Source organism: Podarcis melisellensis (assembly GCF_964234715.1).
Source record: "Podarcis melisellensis genome assembly, chromosome: 8".
NCBI classification, from domain to species: Eukaryota; Metazoa; Chordata; class Lepidosauria; order Squamata; family Lacertidae; genus Podarcis; species Podarcis melisellensis.
The window spans coordinates 75,634,992-75,660,459 of NC_138540.1; the positions used below are offsets into that span (position 1 = coordinate 75,634,992).

Sequence of the window (25,468 nt, forward strand, 5' to 3'; positions counted from 1 at the left end):
CTTGGTGATTTAAAACTGCATAGGGGTTTTCAGTCTCTATTCGGGGTCTCCCATCAGCATACTTTTCTGTGTATAAGATTAGGGGGTTTTTTTAACCTTAAAATAATGTTTAAAAATTGGGTTCCTCTTATACACGGATAGTGCACTGTACAAATTTCTTACTTTGTAGTCTCCCCAAATAGGGGGCGTCTTATACATGGGGGGGGGTGTTATACATGGAAAAATGCAGTATGTCATTCCTAGATCAAAATTGGTGATACATGGTCATCACTGCTGATCTTCAGTGCACAGCTACAACAAGGCAAGTCTGTCTGTGAGTTTATGCACATTCCCAGCCTATGGACCTTGACAGTGAAACCTGACAGGTCTGAGCAGCACTACATGTGAACCAATATAACATGCTTATGATGCTTTTGCATTCTCAGAATTTTCTGCAAGGATGTGCTGGAGGCCCTCAGTAGACATGTTAGTGGCGAATGGGCTCCCTTTAAGCAGAACAGAAGCACATGCTAATGCAATACATTCACTGTCACATACACCCCCCCCATCTATTTTGTTGCAAATAACCAGTGAGGTCTATGCAGAGACAGGGTTGGAAGAAAGAACCTGACACACTTCAGATATGAGGCAGAACCTTGTTTTCATTGCATTCTTACACTGTCTCCCAGCTCCACCTGGTACGTAGGCCGCCTGCCCGTGGACTGTCTTGCCAGAGTGGTGCATGCTCTAGTTATCTCCCACTTGCACTATTGCAATGCACTCTAATTGGGGCTACCTTTGAAGGTGACCCAGAAACTAGAACTAATCCAGAATGAGGCAGCTAGACTGGTGACTGGGAGTGGCCACCGAGACAATATAACTCTGGTCCTGAAAGACCTACATTGGCTCCTGGTACATTTCCGAGCACAATGCAAAGTTTTTGTGCTGACCTTGAAAGCCCTAAAGGGTTTTGGCCTAGTATCTGAAGGAGAGTTTCCACCCCCATCGTTCAGCCTGAAGCACCGATCTGGAGTTATTTGTGGCAGGAGGACACCCAAAACTCCCTCTACTCCAACTATGTTGAAGATGAACCAGTCTTTCTATGTTTCATAGCATCCTAAAATACAAGGAAATTTGTTGGTATGTGTATGCTTATTTTTAGATAAAAAAACCCTCCCCAAAGGCTCAGGCTTCCCCTACCCACCCACCCAGCTGGTGAAGTAAAGAAAAGATTAATCATTACAACAAGGAGGCTGAGAGAAAACAGGCTTGTGGTTCAGGTTAGGACATCTAAATTTGGACTGTTGGCTATAGCTTTCCTACGCCTTGATTAAATGATTTTTTAAAACAAAAATTGTAACAGTTGGGGAAATAATTGCAGAAGGGAGGATTCAGAAAAAAACATTTATTAAAATTTTAATATTTATTATTTCATTGAGATCAAGTAAATAAGGCAAAAGGAAATAATAGCAATCAAAGGAGGAAGAGAATACATTAGAACATTTTAAAAAGCAGCAATAACAAAATAACCACAAAATATACTAAAGGCTACAAAACTATATAGTATATTTTTGCATGGATAAACATGTCTCGCAGGATCCCACCCAAGACGATATCTGTGTTAGATCTTGTTTAATTTTACCTGCTTCAGATTTTGATATCTCCTCATTAAGATCAGTAACTTTTTAATCCAGGGCTGTAATTTTAAGATTCCCCTTTGTTAATTTATCCTTCATACATTAATTCTGCATCACAATTTACTTAAGTGTATCAGCAATAGACCTCTCTGAAGCCATTTCTCTTCTCTTCTTCTCTCCATTCTTTATGTTTTGCTGCTGCAAATTTGCTCTATGTTGGAGGGGGAGACATCCATTGCTTTAACACTGACAGGTAGGAGATAAGAAACCTCTAAACTGGATAAAAATTGCCCAGGCAGGCTACTGATTAAGCGTTGTTACAATAGGGCTGCCATATGTCTGGGATTCGTCCGTTGGAAGTATTGTCCAGGCAGAATTTTTGAAAATTGTTAAAAAATATCTGTGAAATGTCAGAAGTGTTGATTTTTTGGGGTGAACCTCCTTAAAAATAGCTCAAAAACCTTTTTTGTTTTTGGGAGATCTTGGCAAAAAAAAACACCTCATCAACTTTGCCCTCCTCATCTCTATAACTTTGCCCCCCCCCCCCAAGCGAAAAGCTCAACAACTTTTGTCTCCAGATTTTCACTTTTTGAAATATGGCAACCCTAAGAGTGCTGAGCTGAAGAGTAATAAAGGGAGCATGCTAGGATGCCTTGTTGCAAGACCAGAAGACGAACTTGTGAAGAAAGCAATTGGTTGGTGCTGTGGTAGAAAGATGAGATTATGCATGTTGTACCTGGATGTCTCTTCCCAGGTAGATGTATTGGCTGTTTACTTGCGTCTCTTGGGCTCAGCAGCCTTTGCCAGAACTTTCTCTGCATCTTTCACAGCGTTTTCCAGGAAATTCTTCAGCAAGTAGAATGTGGTAGCAAAAGAACTGCCCCCACCATGGAGAGACCCCAACACTGGTATGAAATCCAGAACCAGCTCTACCGCTGTGATTGTTCCCCATATTTCTGTCCTCTCCAAAAGATTCATGACGAATTCATTTGTGATCATACCAGTGCTTGGGGTATGTTCAATAACAGATTTCAACTCCTTAACAGGTTTCCCCACTCAGTTTGCTAGTATATAGAGGGAATCGTCATCCAAGCCAAAAACTTTGCAGATCTCCCTCATTGTTGAAACCACAATGCCAACGTCAAAACCAAGTGAGAAGAATGGGAGAGGAATCATCCCAACAGCACAACTCAGCAGGGCTTTTTTCCATATCAGGCGCTCCATAGCAGCCTTTTTCTTTTTAATGCTATCTTTTGCTAAAGTTGGAAGACACATAGTTAAAACATCTCTCTTGATTTCATCCTGTTCCTGTTCAATGGTGTCTTGAAGGAGGGGGAAATCATACTTGTTCAAATCCCACCTCGATATCAGAAAGACCCTTGGAGAAGACTCACCTAATGCCTTCAATTTCTCATAGCTATCTTTCCGTATAATGTCAAGAGCCTTCTTCTCAGACTGCATCTTCTCATGGGTGTCCTCCACATTGATTCGTTTTGACCGCCTGTAGTTATCTATATCGATATCCACTTTGCTGCGCACATAGTAGAATTTCTTCTCATTTTTACGGATCTCAAGAGCCAAATTGGTGTCATCCTCAGTGAAGCGCCCTGAGGCGATGATGATGAAAAAGTCATACTTGCTGAAATTGACCTTCTTTAAGTATTCCTTTGCACTAAATTTAGTTGTTCCAATTCCTGGTAGATCCCAAATTTTGAAGTTGGGGAATGTGCGGTGTGTATATTCTTGTGGCACCATTGTTGTTTCTGTCACCCCCGTCAGAGCTGCACCCTTTTCATCATCTTCCATTCCTCGCAGGGCATTGACAAAAGATGATTTCCCGGCACCTGCTCTTCCTGTGATGGCAATTTCAAACGTCATGTTCTTTAATAAATTTGACAGCTGTTGAGCTTCAGCTAAAACATCTTCAAATGGTTTTTTCTCCAAAGCAGACTTCACTTCAGCTAGGTCTTTTTTTAAGGTTTCTTTTGTTAAGGCAGGATCCATGACAGGGATTCCTTGTGGTTCAGTTTATCTGAGAAGGAGAAGAAAACTCTAATAGTTAAACGATATCTTTCCACACACTTTTCTGGTCATCTTTACAATCCGTGGTTTATGTGGGAAAATCAATTTACTTGGGGCATGTCACTGAGACTAGTGGGTTGTATGAGCAGCAGTTGGTAGTATTTCAATAAAGTGAAGAATTGCGCCTATTGTCAATCTCTCAGAAATCTATATGTGCATGCATTCACACATAACCCTTAAAACATGTTTATGTGGGATGTGGATCTTTTTTGAACTCAAATTAGTCATTCTTCTAGAGATGTGTCTAAAGGAAGCATTTACACCCCACTAAAGCTTCCCTTTTTTGGATAAAACTTTGGATAAAACACTTCATAAATAAATAAGTCAATGCACTGTGCATATCCCTCGTATATTCTGGCCAAGTCTTGCCCTGCCACTTTTACAAAAGTCACCAATAAAAAGAAGAATGTTTTTAAAAATGTCATCAAGGGGGAGGCGAAAAAATGGAGCCAGAGGGTCAACATAAGTGATGCAGAAAGAGCCCAGAAATATTCTTAAAGGGGAGTACGGGGGAAATAATCACATTGGGTTCTTGTCAACTAACCTTTACTCAGCGATGACTCACTGCAATTAATAACCATGCCGAAGATCCATTAATTTTAATAGGTCTACTCTGAGTAAATGTTAGTTGAAGACAACCCATAATCAGCAACATTATCTTGTCCTGAAAGCTATATACATATAATGAATAAATAAATAAATGAAATACAGCTATAGGAAAAAAAGAACTATGAGAAAGTGGCAGAATCATAGCACTGTAGAGTTGGAAGGGACCCTGAGGATCATCTAGTCCAACCCCCTGCAATGCAGGAATATGCAGCTGGTCCATACAGGGATCGAACCTGCAACCTTGGTGTTATCAGCACCATGGTCTAACCAACTGAGCTATCCAGGCTCATCAGGCAGCACCTACCCAAAACCAAGAGAAGCTCCAGCATCTTCTGCCCTGCCCTGCCTCGAAGCCTTGCCATGCAGATTTTCTAATCAGAAGTGGTCACAGATAGCATTTTTACACACCAGCAAGTGCTGGGACGCAGCCGTGTTCCTGCTGCTTTCTTGAAGGGACTGGGGGGGGGGGGCGGTCTGCAGAGGGATATATTGAATTAACACGCAAAAGGGAGACCGGTGACATTGGCTTCAGGGCAGTTACTTAAATCTCTTATGCTTTGCTTGTGCACTAAGGGGCAGCCCCGATGGTCTCTGCCTCGTCAGGACTCAGGGCATTGTTTGGAGAATAGAAGTTGCTGTTTTCCTGTTCTGCACCCCGTTCCCCGCTCTGACAAAGAGGGTGGGGTAGGGTTAGCAGACGTTCCCAGTACAATATGCATGTGTGCTTGGGCCCAGGGTCTTTTGCCTCACCATCTTCACTACTGACTCCCTGTTGCTACTCAGCTTTTTTTTAAAAAAAGTGTTCCCGGATTCATTGGAAAAAAAACCTGGTAAGCATAGGGTGGGGTCATGAACTGCAGTGCAATACTAATAAACGTCTTTTATTAAACTTGTCGGGGGGAGGGGACTAGTAGCACGAGCTCTACTTGCTCCCTGGTGATGGCATGTTATTTATTCCCTTTGCTGCAGGGAAGAAGGGCAGCTTTCTCCAACATCATTGTTAATAATATTATTGTTGTTTATAATATGATATGATATGATATATGATTTCACAGTAGCTATAATGTAATGGTTAATATAATAATAAGAATGTAAAAATGACAATAAATAGGTAAAAGGTAGACGACGACAACAACTGTTCCCCACCAAACAAGGAGCTTAGAGTCTCCTTTAACGCAAACAAGCTCAAAAAGAAACGGAAATCAACTCCTTACCTGCTGTCGAACCGATTTTTTGTAGCCGAGCTCAGTCCTCTTCTTGGAGGTTTTGCTTCGAGATTTCTCGTGCTTTTCTCCGTCCTCTTCTCTCCCTCTGTCTCCCTTTTATACCCTCTCTCCCTCCTGACCTCTCACTACTAAAAGCAAAAAAGAAAGCGAAGGTGACCAGCGAGGATGAGATAAGATCCCAACAAATAGCCGAAGCCGCATTCCTGGCCAGAGTCCAAGCAGCCCGTTTGCCAGCGGGGCTGCTGCCTTTTCTGGGAAGTCCCAAAGGATCACCTGTGGAAGCATCCCATGTGGGCAATCCTTCACCTCTGCTGTTGTTGCCTCTGTGCCAGTCTCAGCAGCACCTGAGTTGTCTGCACTTCCTACTACTGCAGTGTGGAATATTTGCAAAGAATCATAGACATTTCTTAGATTTTTAAATAAAAAATCCAGTTAATCAGATCCATTCATTTCAGCTGGTGTGCTCTGAGCATGAGTATATTGGATAAAATCCTTAGGCTGGGGTGTAAATGGCAAGCTGGGGGAGCAGAGCAGTGCTATGAGGAGAATTCGGCTGATCAGGGCATGTGGCGTCCATGGTTGCACAACCAGACCAGCATGTGCAGTACATCAGATGCGCACTGGGCACAGACATATTAATATAAGAATGCAATGACAACAAGGTTCTGCCTCATATCTGAAGTGTGTCAAGTTCTTTCTTCCAACCCGCTCTATGCATAGACCTCTCCTGTTATTTGCATTAAAAAGATGGGGGGGGGGTTGGCAGTGAAAGAATTTCATTAGCATGTGCAGAGATACTTTGTTCTGCTTAGGGGGCCCTTTCAGCACTAACTTGTCTACTGAGGGCCTCCTGCACATCATTGATCACGTGACCCATTTGCACTGCAGAAAATTCTGAGAATGGAAAAGCATCATAAGGGATGTTATATTGGTTCACATGCTCAGTCCTGTCAGGTTTCACTGTCAAGGTCCATAAACTCACAGATAGCCTGTGCCTGGTTGTAACTGTGCACTGAAGATCAGCAGTGATGACAGTGTATCACCGGTTTTGATCTTGGAATGACATACAGTGGTACCTCAGGTTGCATACGCTTCAGGTTACAGACTCCGCTAACCCAGAAATAGTGCTTCAGGTTAAGAACTTTGCTTCAGGATGAGAACAGAAATAGCGCGGCGGCAGCGGGAGGCCCCATTAGCTTAATTGCTGCTCCAGGTTAAGAACAGCTTCAGGTTAAGAACGGACCTCTGGAACGAATTAAGTACTTAACCTGAGGTACCACTGTACATACTTCTGAAGGGAGACCCCGAACAGAGACTGAAAACCCCTATGCAGTTTAAAATCACCAAGGTACTGGATATGTAGAAAAATACAGGTATTCTGGGAGAGTATCCATGCAGAACTGCAAAAAATGCTAAAGATCTCTTTCAATAAAAAACCAGAGGCCTACCTCCTGGGAAAAATAGATTTGGATATTCCACAAAAGAGGAAGGCTATCTTTTTATACGTGACGGCGGCAGCAAGAGTTTTGATCGCAGCAAAATGGAAGAGTAATGAAATCCCCTCTATACAAGATTGGATCCAAAAGCTGACAGAATATGCCAAATTAGATGGTCTATCGGGGGAAAAAAAGAATAAATCAAAACAGGAATTTGTTTCAAAATGGGAGGTTTTCAAAGAATTTCTGAAAAATAAATATAGTAGTTTAAATTCTGTTGCAGCATTTGAGGAACTTCAGTAATAATTGCAAGGTAGATATAAGAAATTACATACATAAAGAAAAAGTTTAATTATGATAAAAGTGTGTATTGGCAATAAGTAATATGAAATTGAAATATGGAATAGATGGGAGGTTGGGTCTTTAGCTGTAAGACCAATATATGTTTTATTGTTTGCTAAGAAAATTATGTGTCTATCGTTATTCTTGTGTGTAATTTGGTATTTGTGGTTTTTTTCCTTTTTTCTTGCTGTATCAATAAAAATCTTTTAAAAATAGATAAAAATTAAAATAAAATCACCAAGGTACTTTGAGCTTATCTCTGACAAAAGCCTAATTAACTGGTGCAGGCACATATTTCTAACTAAATGCTCTGCTGCTGATTATTTGCAACTTTTTATCCTGCATAACCTTGAAAGGGAAAGTAGCTTTGGATTTTTATTACGTTGGAGCAGAAATTAGATCCTGTTTACAAGTTGCCCTCTCCCCCTCCCCTGCCCAACACACAGCTCTGCTCAAACAGGTGATTTCTGAGAAAACGAAAGTTAACGGGGTCGCTGTAGGTCCTCCCTCCTTCTTGCAAATCCTTTCTTGGACTGTGCTGGGTCCTGATTGGGTTTCTGAACTCTTAACGCAGTACAGTGTGTCAAAAGATTTCAGATTAAAATAGCCTCTGCTGGCACTCAGAGCGTGGGGCAAGAAATCCCCCCTGCAGACACTTCTCAGTTGGCTTTGCAGATGCAGCTGCTACCTGCCTGCCCGATTGCAAGTAGAGGGAGTCGGGGTGTATGTGTGGAAAGAGCTCCAGCTCCCAAAGCTGACCATGTGAAAGCAGCATTGATTATAACACAAACATCCTGGCAGTGGCGAGGAAAATATTTTTACCAATTAGTTTATTTCATAAAAGCTTATACACCGCTTGATTCTAATAAAACTTCAAAACGGTTTGCAAAAAGATAAAACAATAAAATCACGGGGGGAAATTACAGCCGTGCTTTAAGATATGCAAGAGTTAAAATACTAAAACAGATTAAAATTACCTCCACTTTCTATTTAACAAACGCACTTGTGGAGGCTCCTGTCTGGCTGAATGCCCTCCTTCAGTTTGAGTGTGTATGAGGGAAAGAACATTGTGAAATAGATGTTGCATGGGACTTGTGATACAGAGCTAACTCTTGTTCCTAATGTAAAAAGCAAATGCAGCAGAAAGAGAGAGAGAGAGAGAGAGAGAGAGAGAGAGAGAGAGAGAGAGAGAGAGAGGAGAGAAAGTGAATGCTGCAGCCTGCATAAATTACAGCTTGATACCATCCTTGCAAGCAGGTTCACATAGGACACTAGTGGGCTGGGTTTTTTAGTCTGCCATCAGATACAGAAAAATTCATTTGGGGACTGAAAGCATTAGAAATATAGTAAAAAGTCCATTTGTCCCCAAGTCTCCTTTTGGTATTGGTCTTAATTCTTATACACTGGGTAAAGGTTAAGTTAAGGGACCCCTGAGCATTAAGTCCAGTCACAGACAACTCTGGGGTTGCGGCGCTCATCTCGCTTTACTGGCCGAGGGAGTCAGCGTACAGCCTCCGGGTCATGTGGCCAGCATGACTAAGCCACTTCTGGCGAACCAGAGCAGCGTACAGAAACTCTGTTTACCTTCCCGCTGGAGCGGTACCTATTTATTTACTTGCACTTTGATGTGCTTTCGAACTGCTAGGTTGGCAGGAGCAGGGACCGAACAATGGGAGCTCACCCCGTTGCAGGGATTCGAACTGCCGACCTTGTGATCGTCAAGCCCTAGGCTCTGTGGTTTAGACCACAGCACCACCCATGTCCCATCACATACATTGGGTAGAGATACTAATTTAATTATGCTTGCATTCAGATTATTTCACTTAGGTTTTTTATGAGAAGCTTAATGTGTATGGAATTTTTAAAATAAAAAACCTGATCATCTGATTTTTTTTTTTTAATGTCTTTTGGTGGTGGTGGTTGTTTTTTTTTTTTTAAAAAAAAACCACGCTGCCTCCTTATGATTAGCAAATCCAGAATAACTCATGCCAATTTGCTCTATTATCATTCATGATACGGATGGGAGAATTGATCTTTTCTTAGTGCAGACTTTGAATCATCTGGGTTCGATTTTAAAGCTTGGGACACACACAAGCCTTTTTACTTTCCCAGACTTTGTGCTCGCCATGTCTTCTGGGAGCTTGTTTTATAAAACACACAAATGGAAACATGTATATTTCGCCAGATTCTATATACCAAGCACTTAGTCATCATAGTGCATCTGCTTGCTGCTAAATGGACTTTCCCCCCTCTGCCTCAAGAGCTTTGGGCAGAACCCTCTGGGTGTCATCAGCAGCGCTCGATATGCATTTCTGCAGCATGAAGTAGGTGCGAAGAAGCGAAATCCCTCCGGACAGAAGAAAGCCAAAGATGGGGAAATGCTCCCAGCGGTGATATTCATAAGCCATCACTGAGAGTCCCACCAAGTCGGGCAGCACCCATAAAATGGCAGAGAAGATTCCCAGGGACTGCATTGCTGCTTTAAGGGCTGTGCTTGTCTTTCCAACACGCTGGGCCAGAGCTGCAAGGGATCGATCGTCCAGGCCAAAGTCCAGGAAGCACCAGGAGCGGAACTTACTAAACAGAAATATGGGGAGAAGGAAGGGAACTGGGCTTCCAAGAGCAACTAGCAATACCAGCCTTTTGGTCCAAATCTTCTCCTTCACAGTGGTTTTCTTTTTCTCTAAGATAGGCAGGCAGATGCTAGGGAAGCGGAGCAGAAAGGCTTGCCTCTTCAGCTACAAGAGATCGTTCTTCAGCGTTTCCTGCAGGAGGGGGAAATCAAAGCAGTTGGCTTCCCAGTTGGAGACGATGAAGACTTGTGGGTCCCTCACTCCTTCTCTTACCAAGCACTCTTTGCAGTCGTCCTGGATGTGCAAGAGGACCTTCTTCTCATTGTAGTCAGATGGCCGTTGCCTCTTGGCAGCCGACAGGTCCAGGTCTGCTTTGGTGCGCACAAAGTAGAAGCTCTTGCCCATATCTTGGATCTCACGGACCAGGTCAGAATGGATGGAGCGGAAGCGCTGGGAGCCGACGATGACGAAGAAATCAAAGTGATTTAAATCGACCTTCTTCTCAAATTTGTCCTCTCCAAAGGTTGGCGTTCCCCTTCCAGGGTGGTCCCAAAGGATCACTTGTGGAAGTGTCGGGTGTGGGTAATCCTTGACTTGCACCGTCGTCATCTGTATGCCAGTCGCAGCGGCACGCGGGTCATTGGCACGAAGACCCAGCATGGCATTGATAAAAGAGGACTTCCCGGAGCCGGGCTCTCCTACTATGGCAATGTGGAGCGGAGTGCTGTTGAAAAAGGGCAGTGGTTTTGCCAGCACATGCGACACAGCGCCTGCCAATTGGCCCTGAGAAATGGCTACCTCAAAGTCTTCCACCATTGTGGATCTCGGTGCACTGAAGAGAAAGGAAGCAGGAAAATGTTAAGCGACCGACCTAACTAGAAGCATTCATTTAAGAGTGGCATGCCCTCTGTAATATTATTATCATTTGCCAAGCAACAAAGCTTTATAGGTAGAAGATATGAAGGTAATGGGACGTCAGGAGCTGGAGTTTGCGTGCAATAACACACCCGTTGTCAGCGATGTTAACTCTTTACTTAAAGAAAACTGAACAGCGCAGGCTGAGTGAACACAAGTCTTCGCAGTATCTCTTGCCCCAATGAAGCGGTAGGTCCCCACATTCCCCACTCTCTAAGGCTCCTTCTTCCCCAGCAACCTGAATTTCTTTTGTCTTGTCTCTCATTGCTGTGCCCTCTTCGTCCCTCTTCATGTTCTGGGAGACCATTGGGGACGGAAACTGGTTGCACCACAAGGGGGAGATTCCCTGTCTCTCCTCTGCCTCTTGACCCCCTTCCACTACTGCTTCTGATTCTGGACCGCTCTCTGCCACAGACTCTTCCTGCTCACTAAACCCTGTTGCCTCTTCAGCTTCCGACATCTCCTCCTCCTCCCAGTCTGCTCTCTCTTCTCCCTCTGACCACTCATCTCCATCCCACCCCCAGTCCCCTGGCTCTGAGATTCTACCACTGGGGGTTCCCTTGGGGGTTCCCCAACTGGTGCCTCCCACCACTCCTCTACATTTAGCCAGCCCAGGACAAAGGAGCAGAGCCCAAGATCCCTGAATTTAGAGAGGGACATGAGGAAGGGGACTCTCAGCATTTTAAGTAACTGCACTTCCTGATTTTTATTTTTATTTTTTTAGGTTGGGGAGGGAGGCTGTGCCCATTACATTGATGATTAAACCTTAAGTGTTTTTAGAAAGATACAACAAAGAGTTATCAGTCTGAAGGTGCAGTAGAGGAGGGTCTGGTCAAAAAGATGAAGGGGTTGGGGCAGTTTTATTTAAGTATGTTTTAAGAGCACATCCTACCTTTACACACTGCATGTAAATTCTGCCCCTGCTTGTCATTGAAGTCAGAGGTTTTCAACCTTTTTTAGTCCACGGCTCCTTTCAACAAGTACCTTCTTTCTGCAGCACCCCTGTGGGGCTCAGGAGCCCAGCTATGTCACCCCTTGCCTGCAGAGCTGGCAGCTTCTCACCCTTTTACAAACAACCCCCCTCCTTGTTAAGTCTTCCCTCAGCCTCCTCTCCCCTCTCCTTGGGAGCCCTCTGGGCAGCTGCTGATGCAGCCCCTGGTCTCTGATCTACTGTTCCTGCCTCTCCACAGGGACCTGGGACTTGTCTGTCCATTCCCAACAGCAAGAACTGGTGGTCTGGCTGGCTGGGCTCCTTCACCAGCTTGCCTGCTTACCCTGAGGCCCTGCCTCAGCTCCTGGAAACCAGCACCCCCCCCTGGCCAGCCCCAGAGGCACCTTTCACCTGGGGAACTTGTAGCCAGGGTTGCTGCAACAAACAGCTGTGCAAGCCTTTGGAGGAGGGAGGGAAGAAAGAGGGATGGAGGCCAGTGTTGCCCACGGCACCCCTGACCATCATTCAAGGCACCCCAGGGTGCCATGGCACCCTGGTTGAACACCACTTATTTAAGTAAGTAATAACCAGATTCCCCTAAATTCCCCACCCACTTCCCCTAAATTCCCCACCCACTTCCCCCCTCCCCCAAGCTGCACATTACAGTGGTACCTTGGTTTACAAACATAATCCATTCCAGAGGTCTGGCTGTAAACCAAAACAGGTTGTAACCCAAGGCGCGCTTTCAGCAACGGGGCCTCCCCACCCCCAAATGGTTGTAACTCCCCCCTCCTTCTCCCCAAGCTGTGGAAGGACCAGACACAAATTCCTCGCCTCCTGACCCCTCAGCAAACCTTTATTTCCTTTCCCCTTCTCTCTCCCCCTCCGAAATTTTTTAGGGGTGAGAGACTTCCTCACGCTCATGTCTGGAAATCACCTGGGGGGGGGCTGCTGAGATTTCTTGTTGGTGTCGCTGGGAGAGGAAAGGGCAGGGGGGGGGGGGAGTTGGGAGAGGAAAGTGAGGGAGTCAAAAACCTTCGAAACAAACATGTCCGGGGTGGGAGAGCGTAGAGCAGGGTCCATATTGGAAAGTTGGCCCGAATTTGGGTCCCTTCTCTCTCTCCCCCTCCCCACCATCTTCCCTTCAGGGAGGGAATAAGGGAAAGAATGGCATGGGAGCCATTTTCCTTCTTATCCTGGCATCCAAGGTAAGAGAAGAGTCGGGAAACGAGCGGGAGTGGCTAATGAATGAGGTCTCTCTCTCGAGGTGTGTGTTGGGTATGCGGGCGAAGAGCAGCCTGGAAGGGAGGGCTGTGTGCAGCACTGGAGAGATCTGGGATCTCCAACACCTCCGGCTCTGAGACCAGAAAGTTATCATTGTGCAACAAATCCATATGATATGGTTTGTACGTTCCATTTAGGCCTATCTGTGTATTGTTTTGCAACTGAATTACAGTACATTAAAAAAAAAAACCTGTCAACTCACATCAAAATGTCATTTTCTTTGCTGAAACCTTTTATTAAGAAATAATAAATTAAATATTGGCTTTTCTGTGAAAGAATTCATTACAAGGTGAAGTGCATGAGGAACTGAATGGGTGGAGGAGAGACGGAAATTTGTCTGTGGCTATGGGGCGCAATCTGGACGGTTCTGCCAGGGGCGCCAGATCACCTCGATCTACCTGCTTCCAAAGAACTCCCCACTCCACTCTGCCAAACCCCAAAAAGGGAAAGAGGCAGGAGGCGAGAGGAGCAGGAAGGCAGCCTCGTAGCAGCTGCAGAGGGGGATGTCGAATGAACATGCGTCACCACTCGAAAGGGAGACCCGCGTTGATTTCAGAGCAGTTACTTACAACTCTTATAGTAGCACCAGCTCTGCTTGCTCCCTGGTGATGGCATGTTATTTATTCCCTTTGGTTAGAGTTGTGTGGAACCCAAAACACAGATATCAGCAGAGACAGTACAGAGTAATTAATGCACAGATACTTGGTCACACCTAGTGAGAGTGAGTTGGAATGTGTTTGTCAGGAGTGTGTGCAGGACCCAGGCCCTGTGACTGGTAGGGCCTCGCAGGATTGGGGGCTTCCTGAGTTTGGCCTGGAGGGGCAAGGCGCTGCAGCACAGGGGAGGCTTGACAGAAGACTCTTAACACCTGGTGGCAAGGGCCGGGAGGGGTATATAAGACCAGAAGTTCCCTCTGGCTCTTTGCCACAGCAACACACTACCCACCTAGCTGTGCTTCGGTTTCCTGACTCCCGGTTTCCTGACCCCTGGACTCTTGGCTTCCCTACTCCCGGTTTCCTGATTCGTGGACTCTTGGCTTCCTGACCCCTGGGCTGCCGATTCCTGTTTCCCATCCTCTACCCCTGTCCCGACGTACCGAGCCAGGACTCCGACTGCCTGTAACCTGGACTGTGACAGTGTTTCGCTATTTGTCAATAAAAACTATATTACTTTGTATGTTTATTTGTGTCTGCAGCCAGTAGGGACATTGCTGTAAGGCTTCACAGAAAAGTTGCATTCTGAGGATGGTGTTCCTGACTCCCAACTTGATGCATAGCCAATGCATAGCAATCTCTTAGTGCAGCTGCTAGTATCTGTCAGTGTAGCCCCTCCGACAGCTGGAAAAACTTAGATTTTTATCTCAGCAGCTGGTAAAATCACGCATGGACTATAACAATCTCAAAAACAATTGGTTAGTGCTTGGAATGAACAAGTTCAATGTGCACTGAATTACAGTGGTGCCTCGCAAGATGAAATTAATTCGTTCCGCGAGTTTTGTCGTCTTGCGATTTTTTTCGTCTTGCGAAGCACGGTGTCGGGAAAGTTTTGGAAAAGCTTCAAAAATCACCAAAGTCTTTAAAAACCTCAAAAAAGGCTACCACACCATGTTCTATGAGTTGCTCCTCGAAGTCAAGTCGCAACTGTATTAACGGTGTTAAGGAAAAGGAAACAAACTTGCAAGACCTTTCTGTCTTGCAAAGCAAGCCCATAGGGAAAATCGTCTTGCGAAGCAGCTCAAAAAACCCTTTCGTCTAGCAAGTTTTTTGTCTTGCGAGGCATTCGTCTTGCGAGGTACCACTGTAGTTTGAAAAACATCTGAACTACATGTGAAAGTAGTTCCCATATTGCTGGGCAAAGTAAACATGAATTAAGTTGATATTGGGGCAAAATGAAGAATGATTTCTGGCTCATCTTAAAGTTCATTGTCACTTTCTAAATGCTTTAGAGTATTTCTACAATATTTTTTTTTACAAAGGATAATTTGGATGAACTTGAAGTGAACTGAACATAAACAGAACTGGTTTGTTTCATAAAGGGATGAACATGAATGGGAATTAGTTCTTTTACAGACATGTTGAACTTGAACTAGTTCCAAGCTCTGATATGGACAGAGACCTGATTTGAAGTCTTGTTTGTTTTGATGATGTCATCTCTGGTTTCTTTGTTTTCTCAAAAATCATGAAACCAAAAAAGTTAAATAAAAAGCACATATCCCTCAAAAACAAAACAAAACAAAAACATAGAAAGAATAAGAAGCACCGATCTGGAGTTATTTATGGCAGGAGGACACCCAAAACTCCCTCTACTCCAACTATGTTGAAGATGAACCAGTCTTTCTCTGTTTCATAGCATCCTAAAATACAAGGAAATTTGTGGGTATGTGTATGCTTACTTCCCGAGGAGAACCCCCCCCCCCAAAGGCTCAGGCTTCCCCTACCCACCCACCCAGCTGGTGAAGCAAAGAAAAGATTACCGTATTTTTCGCTCTATAACACGCACCCGACCATAACACACATGTAGTTTTTAGAGAAGGAAAATCCGTAGCCATGCCACCCGTAGGCATTTCCTCCATAACACGCACAGACATTTCCCCTTACTTTCTAGGAGGAAAAAAGTGAGTGTTATGGTGCAAAAAATATGGTAATCATTACAACAAGGAGGCTGAGAGAAAACAGGCTTGTGGTTCAGGTTAGGACACCTAAATTTGAACTGTTGCCTACAGCTTTCCCATGCCTGGATTAAGTGATTTTTTAAAACAAAAATTAGAACAGTTGGGGAAATAATTGCCGTAGGGAGGATTCAGGAAGAAACCATTTCTTAAAATTTTAATATTTATTATTTCATTGAGATTAAGTAAATAAGGCAAAAGGAAAGAATAGCAATCAAAGGAGGAAGACAATATATTAAAACATTTTTAAAAGCAGCAATAAAAAAAATAACCACAAAATATACCAAAGGCTACAAAACTCTATAGTATATTTTTGCATGGATAAGCATGTCTCGCAGGATCCCACCCAAGATGATATCTGTGTTAGATCTTGTTTAATTTCAACTGCTTCAAATTTTGATATCTCCTCATTAAGATCAGTATCTTTTTGACCCAGGGCTGTAATTTTAAGATTCACCTTTGCTAAATTATCCATCAGACATTAATTCTGCATCACAATTATCTTAAGCGTATCAGCAATAGAACTCTCTGAAGCCATTTCACTTCTCTTCTTTTCTCCATTCTTTATGGGTTTTGCTGCTGCAAATTTGCTGCATGTTGGAGGGGGAGAAGTAGAGGCGGCCGCGGTTTGATCTTTGCCATCTTTTTTTAAAAAATTGCCTTGGATGACATCCATCACTTTAACACCGACAGGTAGGAGATAAGGAACCTCTTAACTGGCCAAAAATCACCCAGGCAGGCTACTAAGTAAGCATTGATACAATAGGACTTCCATATGTCTGGGATTCATCCGTCAGAAGTAGCGTCCAGGCAGAATTTTCAAAAATTGGTAAAAATGTCTGTGAAAACATGGAAAACCATGGCAACCCATGTCAGAAGTGTTGGGTTTTTTTTGGTGAATTTCCTTAAAAATAGCTCAAAAACGTCTTTTGTTTTTTGGAGATTTTGTCAAAAAAAGCTCATCAACTTTGCCCCCGCATGCAAAGTTCACCAACTTTTGTGTCAGGATTTTCACTTTTTAAAATATGGCAACCCTACGAGTGCTGAGCTGAAGAGTAATAAAGGGAGCAATTGTTTGATGCTGTGGTAGAAAAATGAGATAATGCATGTTGTACCTGGATGTCTCTTCCAAGGTAGCTGTATTGGCTGTTTACTTGTGTCTCTTGGGCTCAGCAGCCTTTGCCAGAACTTTCTCTGCATCTTTCACAGCATTTTCCAGGAAATTCTTCAGCAAGTAGAATGTGGTAGCAAAAGAACTGCCCCCACCATAGAGAGACCCCAACACAGGTATGAAACCCACAACCAGCTCTACCGCTGTGATTGCTCCCCACATTGCTGACCTCTTCAAGATATTCATGACAAATTCTGCTGTGATCTTACCGGCGCTTGGGGTATGTTCAATAACAGATTTCAACTCCTCAACAGGTTTCTCCACACGTTTTGCTAGTATATTGAGGGAATTTTCATCCAAGCCAAAAACTTTGCAGATATGTATCATTGTTGAAACCAGAATGCCAATGTCACAACTAAGCGAGAGGAATGGGACAGGAATCACCCCAACAGAGCAACTCACCATGGCATTTTTCCATATCAGGCTCTGCATAGCAGCCTTTTTCTTTTTAATGCTATCTTTTGTTAAAATCGGAAGACACATAGTTAAAACATCTCTCTTGATTTCATCCTGTTCCTGTTCAATGGTCTCTTGAAGCAGGGGGAAATCATACTTGCTCAAATCCCACCTTGATATCAGAAAGACCCTTGGAGAAGACTCACCTAATGCCTTCAAATTATCATAGCTATCTTTCCGTATAATGTCAAGAGCCTTCTTCTCAGCCTGCATCTTCTCATGGGTGTCCTCCACATTGATGCGTTTTGACCGCCTGTAGCTATCTATATCGACATCCACTTTGCTGCGCACATAATAGAATTTCTTCTTATTTTCACGGATCTCAAGAGCCAATTTGGTGTCATCCTCAGTGAAGCGCCCTGAGGCGATGATGATGAAAAAATCATACTTGCTGAAATTGACCTTCTTTAGGTATTCCTTTGCACTAAAATTATTTGTTCCGATTCCTGGTAGATCACAAAATTTGACTTTGGGGAATGCAGGGTGTGAATATTCTTGTGGCACCATTGTTGTTTCTGTCACCCCCGTCAGAGCTGCACCCTCTTCATCATCTCCCATTCCCCGCAGGGCATTGACAAAAGATGATTTCCCGGCACCAGATCTTCCTGTGATGGCAATTTCCAACGTGATGTTATTTAATAAATTTGACTCCTCTTTAGCTTCAGCTGAAACAGCTTCTAATGTTTTTTTCTCCAAAGCAGCCTTCACTTCAGCAAGGTCTTTTTTTATGGCTTCTATTGTTATGGCAGGATCCATGACAGTGATTTCTCGTGGCTCAGTTTATCTGAGAAAGAGAAGAAAACTCTAATAGTTAGATTATAACTTTCCACACACTTTTATGGACATCTTTACAATCCGTGGTTTATGTGGTAAAATCAATTAGGGCAGTGGTGGCGAACCTTTTAGAGACCGAGTGCCCAAACTTCAATCCAAAACCTACTTATTTATCACAAATGCCAACACAATAATTTAACCTGAATACTGAGGTTTTAGTTTAGAAAAAACAACTTGTACAGTAACATCTTTTGTCTCAAAACACAATAACAGAGCTTTCAATGATGCAAACAACTTTGTATTGAAAGCTAAAAGTTTGTACATGTATTTGGGATTATTGGAACAATTACGTAATGTGACATGGCAACACAGCAATTTAACCTGAATATCTGTTTTTAATGACCTCTTGGAAGCTGCCCAGTGTGGCTGGGGAAACCCATCCAGATTGGCGGGTTAAAATTGTTGTTGTTGTTGTTGTTGTTGTTGTTGTTGTTGTTGTTGTTGTTGTTGTTATATTTCACAGCTTCTTCAACTGCCGCAGCCTCCACAGAATGAATTTCTTTGTTGGCTTCTGTGGGAAAGCTCAGCGAACATGTAAACCTAGCAGTCCCTTCTTAGCTTGCTATCTTTATATGTTTGCTAACTGACCTGGGCGTTAAGCCCTGTTGATCTCAAGGAGCCTTACTCCCAAGTAGAAACAGACTGCCAAGAAGCCATGGAGCATCAAAAGCCACACCCGCCCAGCCTCGTGCTCGCTCACCAGTGTCACAGGACATTTACACACACACTAAAGATTCCTCCTTTTTTTGCTAAAACTTTGGATAAAACACTTCATAAATAAATAAGTCAATGCACTGTGCATATCCCTAGTATATTCTGGCCAAGTCTTGTAATGCCACTTTCACAAAAGTTACCAATAAAATGAAGAATATTTTTAGAAATGTCACCAAAGGGGAGAGGAAAAAAGGAGTCGAGGGTCAAAATAAGTGATGCAGAAAGAGCCCAGAAATATTCTTAAAGGGCAGTACTGGGGAAAATATTCACATTGGGTGTTTGTCAACTAACTTTTACTCAGCACTCACTGAAATTAATAACCATGCCTAAGATCCATTAATTTTAATAGATTTACTCTAAGTAAATGTTAGTTGAAGACAACCCATTATCAGCAACATTATCTTGTCCCGAAAGCTATATAAATATATTGAATAAATAAAGGAAATACAGCTGAAGAAAAAAAGAGAGCATAAAATCCTTTTTAGAATTAAGGACATTCTGAGGACCTAACTGCACAATACATTAAGTATCGTGGGGTGTTATCAGTGGGGTTTTGTTTGTTAGCCTGTCTGTCTGTTTGTTTGTTTTAATTGATATGGGGAGGTGATTTTGCAGCAGGACTAAAGTGCATGGGGAAGGGAAGTTTCATCTTTGGTACCACAGTCATGGAAGGACACAGAAAGCCCCAAAAGGGCGACTTGGGAAAGTCATAGAAACAGAGCACTGTAGAGTTGGAAGGGACCCTGAGGATCATCTAGTCCAACCCCCTGCAATGCAGGAATATGCAGCTGGTCCGTACAGGGATCGAACCTGCAACCTTGGCGTTATCAGCACCATGGTCTAACCCACTGAGCTATCCAGGCTCATCAGGTAGCACCAACCCAGAACTGAGAGAACCTCCAGCATCTTCTGGACACCTTTATAGTAGCATGAGCTCTGCTTGCTCCCTGGTGATGGCATGTTATTTATTCCCTTTGCCGGGGAAGAAGGGCAGCCTTCTCCAACATCATTGTTAATAATAATATTATTGTTAATATATGATCTGATCTGATATATGATATCACAATAGTTATAATGTACTGTAATGGTTTATATAATAACAATAAAAAGGTAAAAGCACCAAGCAAGGAGCTCAGAGTCTCCTTTAACGCAAAGAAGCTCAAAAAGAAAGGGAAATCATTGTAGATCGAGGAGAAAAGTTCAACTCCTTACCTGCTGCTGGATCGATTTTTTGCAGCCAAACTCAGTCGTCTTCTTGGAGGTTTTGCTTCGAGGTTTCTCGCGCTTTTCTCCGTCCTGCTATCTCCCTCTGTCTCCCTTTTATACCCTCTTCCTCCTGATTGTCACACTACTAAAAGCAAAAAAGAAAGCAAAGGTAACCAGCGAGGATGAGATAAGAACGCAACAAAGAGCCGATGCCCCTTACTGGCCAGAGTCCAAGCAGCCCGTTTGCCCGCGGAAATGTTGCCTTTTCTGGGAAGTCACCTGTGGAAGAACCCCGTGTGGGCAATCCTTTACCTCTGCTGTTGTTGCCTCTGTGCCAGTCTCAGCAGCACCTGAGTTGTCAGCACCTCCTACTACTGCAGTGTAGAATATTTGCAAAGAACAGTAGAAATTTCCTAGATTTTTTTTTTAATCTAGTTAATCAGGTGCAATCATTTCAGCTGGTGTGCTCTGAGCATGAGTAATGTTGGATAAAATCCTTAGGCTGGGGTGTAAATGGCAAGCTGGGGGAACAGAGCAGTGCTATGAGGAGAATTCGGCTGATCAGGGCATGTGGCGTCCATGGTTGCACAACCAGACCAGCATCTGCAGCACATCAGATGCGCACTGGGCACAGACTTATTAATATAAGAATGCAATGACAACAAGGTTCTGCCTCATATCTGAAGTGTGTCAAGTTCTTTCTTCCAACCCGCTCTCTGCATAGACCTCTCCTGTTATTTGCATTAAAAAGATGGAGGGGTTGGCAGTGAAAGGATTGTATTAGCATGTGCAGAGGTACTTTGTTCTGCTTAGGGAACCCTTTCAGCACTAACAGGAGAGAGTGTGAGCAGCTGAAGTGAGAAGACAAACTATCCTCTCCTCCTATCCTCAAACAACTGTTTGTCAAGGATCTCGAGGAGCAAGTAAGTCTTAACAGAGGTCCTTCAAAGTCCTTCCCTCCCAGCCTGCTTTCCCCTTGCTCAGCTGGCAGGCTTGTGATCCCAATGATGTTAGATCTCCTGCTGCTCTTGAGTTTCTCCCCTAAGGTTAACAGCAGCAGTGGGGGGAGAGGGATTATCATCAGTATCATGGGATGGGGAGGGAAAGTTTCAAACTGCCTGCAAACCCCTTCTGTGCTGATGAGTTGACTGGGGAGCCTCTGAGAGTGTTTAAAAGGAGGCTAGACAGCAGAGGTTAAGAGTTATCTGAAGCCCCCCACACCGTCCATCCCCCTTTGCCCATGAAACTAGACAAACTATCTGGAACCTCCCTTTCTCACCCCTCCAACATGGCTGATCAGTGGAAAGGTACATTGTGAGCCCCATCAGACTAGGCAGTGGGACAAAAGCAGTCTGAGGGGTGAAAATGGCATGCTTCTGAAGTAAAGTTAGAAGACCTCCCTCTCTCTCTGCCGAGCAGTGGCAAGAGGCTGTGGGGTTCCTGGCATGCACCCAGGGTCCGTGGTCCTTTGGAGAACTGAGACACGGCAGGGGGGTCTTTTGCCACCACTTATTGGATGCTGTCAAGCTTCCTGAATAATCTAGCTAAGGATGCTGAAAGGGTTCGAAAGAAAGCCCTAGGACTGGAAGAGTGTGAGGCAGAGCATCTCAGGGCCAAGTAGAACTGGCACAAGACATGGTGCAACCCAAGGTGGGGTTATAGGACCTGCTGCTGCTGCTGCTGCTATGGCAAGTCCTCCCACATTGGCACCCCTTTGCTTACCCATTTTGGCTAGTTCTAGAGACAATGGAGCAGACCCTATAGCTGATTTGCCTTACTGCAATACGACACAATCGAGCTTTTTAAAAAAGCAAAATTTTTTGTCAAGTCCTTTGGAGACAAGCGTTCCAGACAGGCACACCACTGCTCCCCATTTCCTGTATGGAACCCAATACTCTTATGAATTGAATTGGCCAGGTTTAATCAATGCACCCTTTGAGATTCATTACACATGTCGTGTCCACAGTGAATGCTTTTTTTAACTGATACTTTTAAAATATACTCTGATGTAAACTAGAAACCTTTGTCATATTGATGTAACATGCTATCAAAACCTTTCTATTTAACTTCTACCCAGACAGGCCTTTAAGAAAGAGAATTCTTTGATTTTGATGTAGTTTTATTAAGATGTTGCAAAAATTATTTTGTTAGATGACAGTAGGCAATAATCAAAATTACTGTAGAAGTTGAAGTGTAGGTATTTGGGACATATAGCTTTTTCCTTTCTGAGGTTGTAAATTTTGTGGAATGTAATCTTGCTTTTCTTCGATAATGGAGAAAGCTTAGAAAAAAATGCCCTCTTCAAAGGAAAAAAATGGGAATAAATATCCATTCCTTTGAGCACCCTTAGTCAAGGTTTCTCAGCTTTAACAATATTTTAGATTTGTAATGCTAACATATTATACTGTTTTTATGTTATTAACCTCATTTATCTTGTTTTCTGTAGTGCTCAATTAAGTTCCACCAGATAAAGAAAATGTATTTGCTATGTGCCTGAAGCCTCATCCTTGAACAGCTGAATTTAGGGGGACTAATTTTGTCATGAAGGGAACTGAGATGAGAAACTGGATTTCTGCTTTGCAGAAATCGAGCATACATTTCCCCCCTGAACGAAGCAAAACCGTCACACTGCCCACTCTCCTCTCCCCCTTTTACTTTCAAAATGCTTTGCTGACACGAATGCAGCCGCCCCTCTTTTCTCCCTTGTTTTGAGGAAGAGGGTCATCTCTCAAAGTGAGACATTCTGGGTTAGGTGGCTGGGGAGAGTTACCTGCACACACAAGTTTCCATAGGGGTTAGAAATTGTTTTAAAACATAGTTAAAAGTTCAAGATTCATAAAGTAAGGACTTGCAACCACTGGCTGAACTTTGTTATCACATTCGTTCAGACAACAACAAAATACCCTGTGATGGGACGATGAGCTGCTTGTGCGTAAAATGCAAGTCCCTCAGAGTTTGATCAGGTTTTCAAACCTCTGCCTGTGACGGAGCCCCTCCAGCATGGCTGCGTCAATCACTAGTAGAATCCGAAAGTGGCTGCTTTCGGAAACGTTTCCAACATAAAAGCTCCTTAACGGAAACACGTCGTCTGGCCTCTCGGCGTGACAGTTTCCGTCGAGGTGTGGGTGTCCCTATAGGAGGTCCTGAGACCTCCCCACTGGTTTCGCTTGAAGCGTCTCTGAGCCATCCCTCCGACTCACTTTCCCTTGGAGTTCTTGCTCGCCCTCTACTGGTTCCCTCTTCCGCTGCTACTGCTCTCTCACCCTCAGTGAGCCTTTGCACCTCCGGCGCTTTAGATGTCAGTTCCCTGACATCCACCTCCCCTCCAGGGCCCCCTTCACCCCCTCCCGTCTCCTCTCCTACTGGCGGTGAGGAGGTAAAACCCTTGAAAGAACCTCCCTCATCTTCCGACGTCGCGAACACTTCCTTCCACTTGTTGCTGTTCCTACTCTCTAAGTACTCTTCGTCATCAGAGTCCACTCCCTCTTCCAACTCCGACTCCGCGAACCCTTCCATTTCCTCTTCCTCATCGGTGGTGCCGAAATACTCCCTCCTAAACCTTGCTATCGGCTGAGGTTTCCTCGGGAACCTTTGATGGAACGTTTCTGTTAAAACCTCGTCATTGACTTCCTGTGCACTTACCCAGGTGTTTTCTGACTCCGGTTCCCCTTCCCACGCCACTAAATACTCCACCTGATTTCCCTTCCACCTGGAATCGAGGATTTCCGCTACATGGTTGCGGCGTTCCCTCTCTTCCAAGGCTGGTCCCCTGACGTGCTCCCCTTCACCTCCTCCCCTGTATGGTGACAGTAACGACCTGTGGAACACTGGGTGCAATTTCATGTGATTGGGTAATCGGAGTTTGAAAGCTACCGGGTTGACCTGCTGAATCACCTCAAAGGGTCCCAATCTTCTGGGCCTCAGTTTCTTACAACCCCCTTTGAACGGCAACCCTTGGGTTGACAACCACACTTGATCCCCCACCCTTATGGTTTCACCTTCCCTTCTGTTCTTGTCTGCCTGCTTCTTATATTGTGCCTTAGCCCTTTCTAAGTTGAGCTGGAGCTGATGATGGATCGCTTCCATCTCTTCTACAAAATGTTCAGCCGCTGGGACGCTCCATCTCTCCCCTCCTTCCCCTGGAAATGCCCTGGGGTGACACCCGTAATTAGCCAAAAAGGGACTCATCCCTGTGGACACATTCTCCGCATTATTGTAGGCAAATTCTGCCAACGCCAACTTTTCGACCCAATCGTTCTCTCTGTCATTGACATAACACCTAAGATATTGTTGAAGAATGCCATTTGCCCTTTCCGCCTGCCCGTTGGTTTCAGGGTGCCGGGCAGTTGAAAAATTGACTTCCACGTGTAACAAGCTCATGAGCTTCCTCCAGAACCTGGAAGTAAATTGTTTGCCTCGATCTGAGATCACCCTCGAGGGAGCCCCGTGCAACCTAAAGATATGTTCCACAAACAACTTCGCCGTTTCTTCCGCTGTGACTGCATGTGAGCATGCTACAAAGTGGCACATCTTAGTTAACAGGTCTACTACTACCATGATGGCTGTTTTCCCCTTGGACCTTGGCAGATCCGTCATAAAATCTATTGATATCGCTTCCCAAGGCCGTTCTGGTGTGGGTAAAGGTTCTAATAACCCTGCCGGCGCCCTTCTTTCCCCTTTGGCTCGCTGACATTGGTCACACCCTCTTACATACCCCCTTACATCTTCCCTCACCTTAGGCCACCAAAATTCCCTGGTAACCAACCACATGGTCTTGTGTTGCCCAAAATGTCCCGCCGTGGGGCTATCATGCAACTGCTTGAGTACTCTCCCCCTCAATTCACCTTCGGGTATATACAGTGCCCCTTTGTAATACAATGCCCCATTTCTTTCCTCAAAACCTCCGGGGCTCTCGCCCTCCCCCCTGAGACCTCTGAGCTTATCCTGGGCATATTCATCATTTTCCGTTTCCTCCACCAGTTCTCGTTGCCCCACCATCGCCGCCCCACACACCCAGCGGTCCTCCGGGATGACATGTCTCTCTTCGATCACCCCCTCCCCTTCCCAATATTCTGGTTTGCGTGAGAGCGCGTCCGCCCTGACGTTTTCTGGGCCTGGCACATAACAAATCTCAAAGTTAAATTTGGAGAATTCCTGTGCCCATCTCACTTGTCGTTGGTTGAGCACTCGAGCTGTTCTCCAATACTCTAAATTTTTGTGGTCGGTGCACACTTGCACCTTGTGTTGTGCCCCAATTAATAAATGTCTCCACCTCCGGAATGCTTCGTGAATGGCAAGTAGTTCCCTGTCATACACCGTGTAATTCCTCTCGGACTTATTCAGCTTCCGCGAGAAGAAGGCACACGGTCTCCACTCCGACGCACTCCTCCCCGGTTGAAGAAGGA

The 25,468-nt window shown here is 44.4% G+C and overlaps 2 protein-coding genes and 5 pseudogenes across 11 annotated transcripts in view; 1 reads left to right on the top strand and 6 right to left on the bottom strand.

The window, feature by feature from the left end:
- The window catches only part of LOC309375187 (interferon-inducible GTPase 5-like), a 205,941-nt gene that overhangs the window by 30,566 nt on the left and 149,907 nt on the right, over nt 1–25,468 (bottom strand). Inside the window, exons 2-3 of one of the 2 annotated variants that reach the window (XM_081920766.1) lie at nt 20,070–20,208; nt 15,974–18,093 (exon numbers count right to left, since the gene is read on the bottom strand). In XM_081920766.1, the coding sequence (XP_081776892.1) occupies nt 16,833–18,065 (1,233 nt within the window). In that variant the 5' untranslated portion in view covers nt 18,066–18,093; nt 20,070–20,208 and the 3' untranslated portion in view covers nt 15,974–16,832. Of the gene's footprint in view, nt 1–15,973; nt 18,094–20,069; nt 20,209–25,468 lie in introns of those variants that run through there. The other variant, XM_081920762.1, reaches the window with a different exon arrangement.
- LOC309375203 (interferon-inducible GTPase 5 pseudogene) overlaps nt 1–25,468 on the bottom strand; it is an 89,330-nt pseudogene that overhangs the window by 6,898 nt on the left and 56,964 nt on the right. The gene's annotated exons all lie outside the window — the stretch shown is intronic.
- On the bottom strand, nt 1,384–3,620 carry LOC309375197 (interferon-inducible GTPase 5 pseudogene; annotated as a pseudogene). The gene has a single exon. The product of its transcript is annotated as an interferon-inducible GTPase 5 pseudogene (transcript).
- Nucleotides 8,125–25,468, bottom strand: part of LOC309375207 (interferon-inducible GTPase 5-like) — a 107,358-nt pseudogene continuing 90,014 nt past the window's right edge. The window contains exon 2 of the transcript XR_014173310.1: nt 8,125–8,288. The product of XR_014173310.1 is annotated as an interferon-inducible GTPase 5-like (transcript). The remainder of the gene's footprint in view (nt 8,289–25,468) is intronic.
- The window catches only part of LOC309375173 (interferon-inducible GTPase 5-like), a 48,216-nt gene continuing 31,876 nt past the window's right edge, over nt 9,129–25,468 (bottom strand). For 2 of the 3 annotated variants that reach the window (XM_081920734.1, XM_081920733.1), the window contains exon 3: nt 9,170–9,186. The gene's annotated coding sequence lies outside the window, so the exon portion shown is untranslated. Of the gene's footprint in view, nt 9,187–25,468 lie in introns of all 3 variants that reach the window. The other variant, XM_081920732.1, reaches the window with a different exon arrangement.
- Nucleotides 9,251–10,716, bottom strand: LOC309375200 (interferon-inducible GTPase 5 pseudogene; annotated as a pseudogene). Its single transcript has one exon. The product of its transcript is annotated as an interferon-inducible GTPase 5 pseudogene (transcript).
- The window catches only part of LOC309375181 (interferon-inducible GTPase 5 pseudogene), an 89,838-nt pseudogene continuing 85,269 nt past the window's right edge, over nt 20,900–25,468 (top strand). Inside the window, exon 1 of the transcript XR_014173311.1 lies at nt 20,900–20,986. The product of XR_014173311.1 is annotated as an interferon-inducible GTPase 5 pseudogene (transcript). The remainder of the gene's footprint in view (nt 20,987–25,468) is intronic.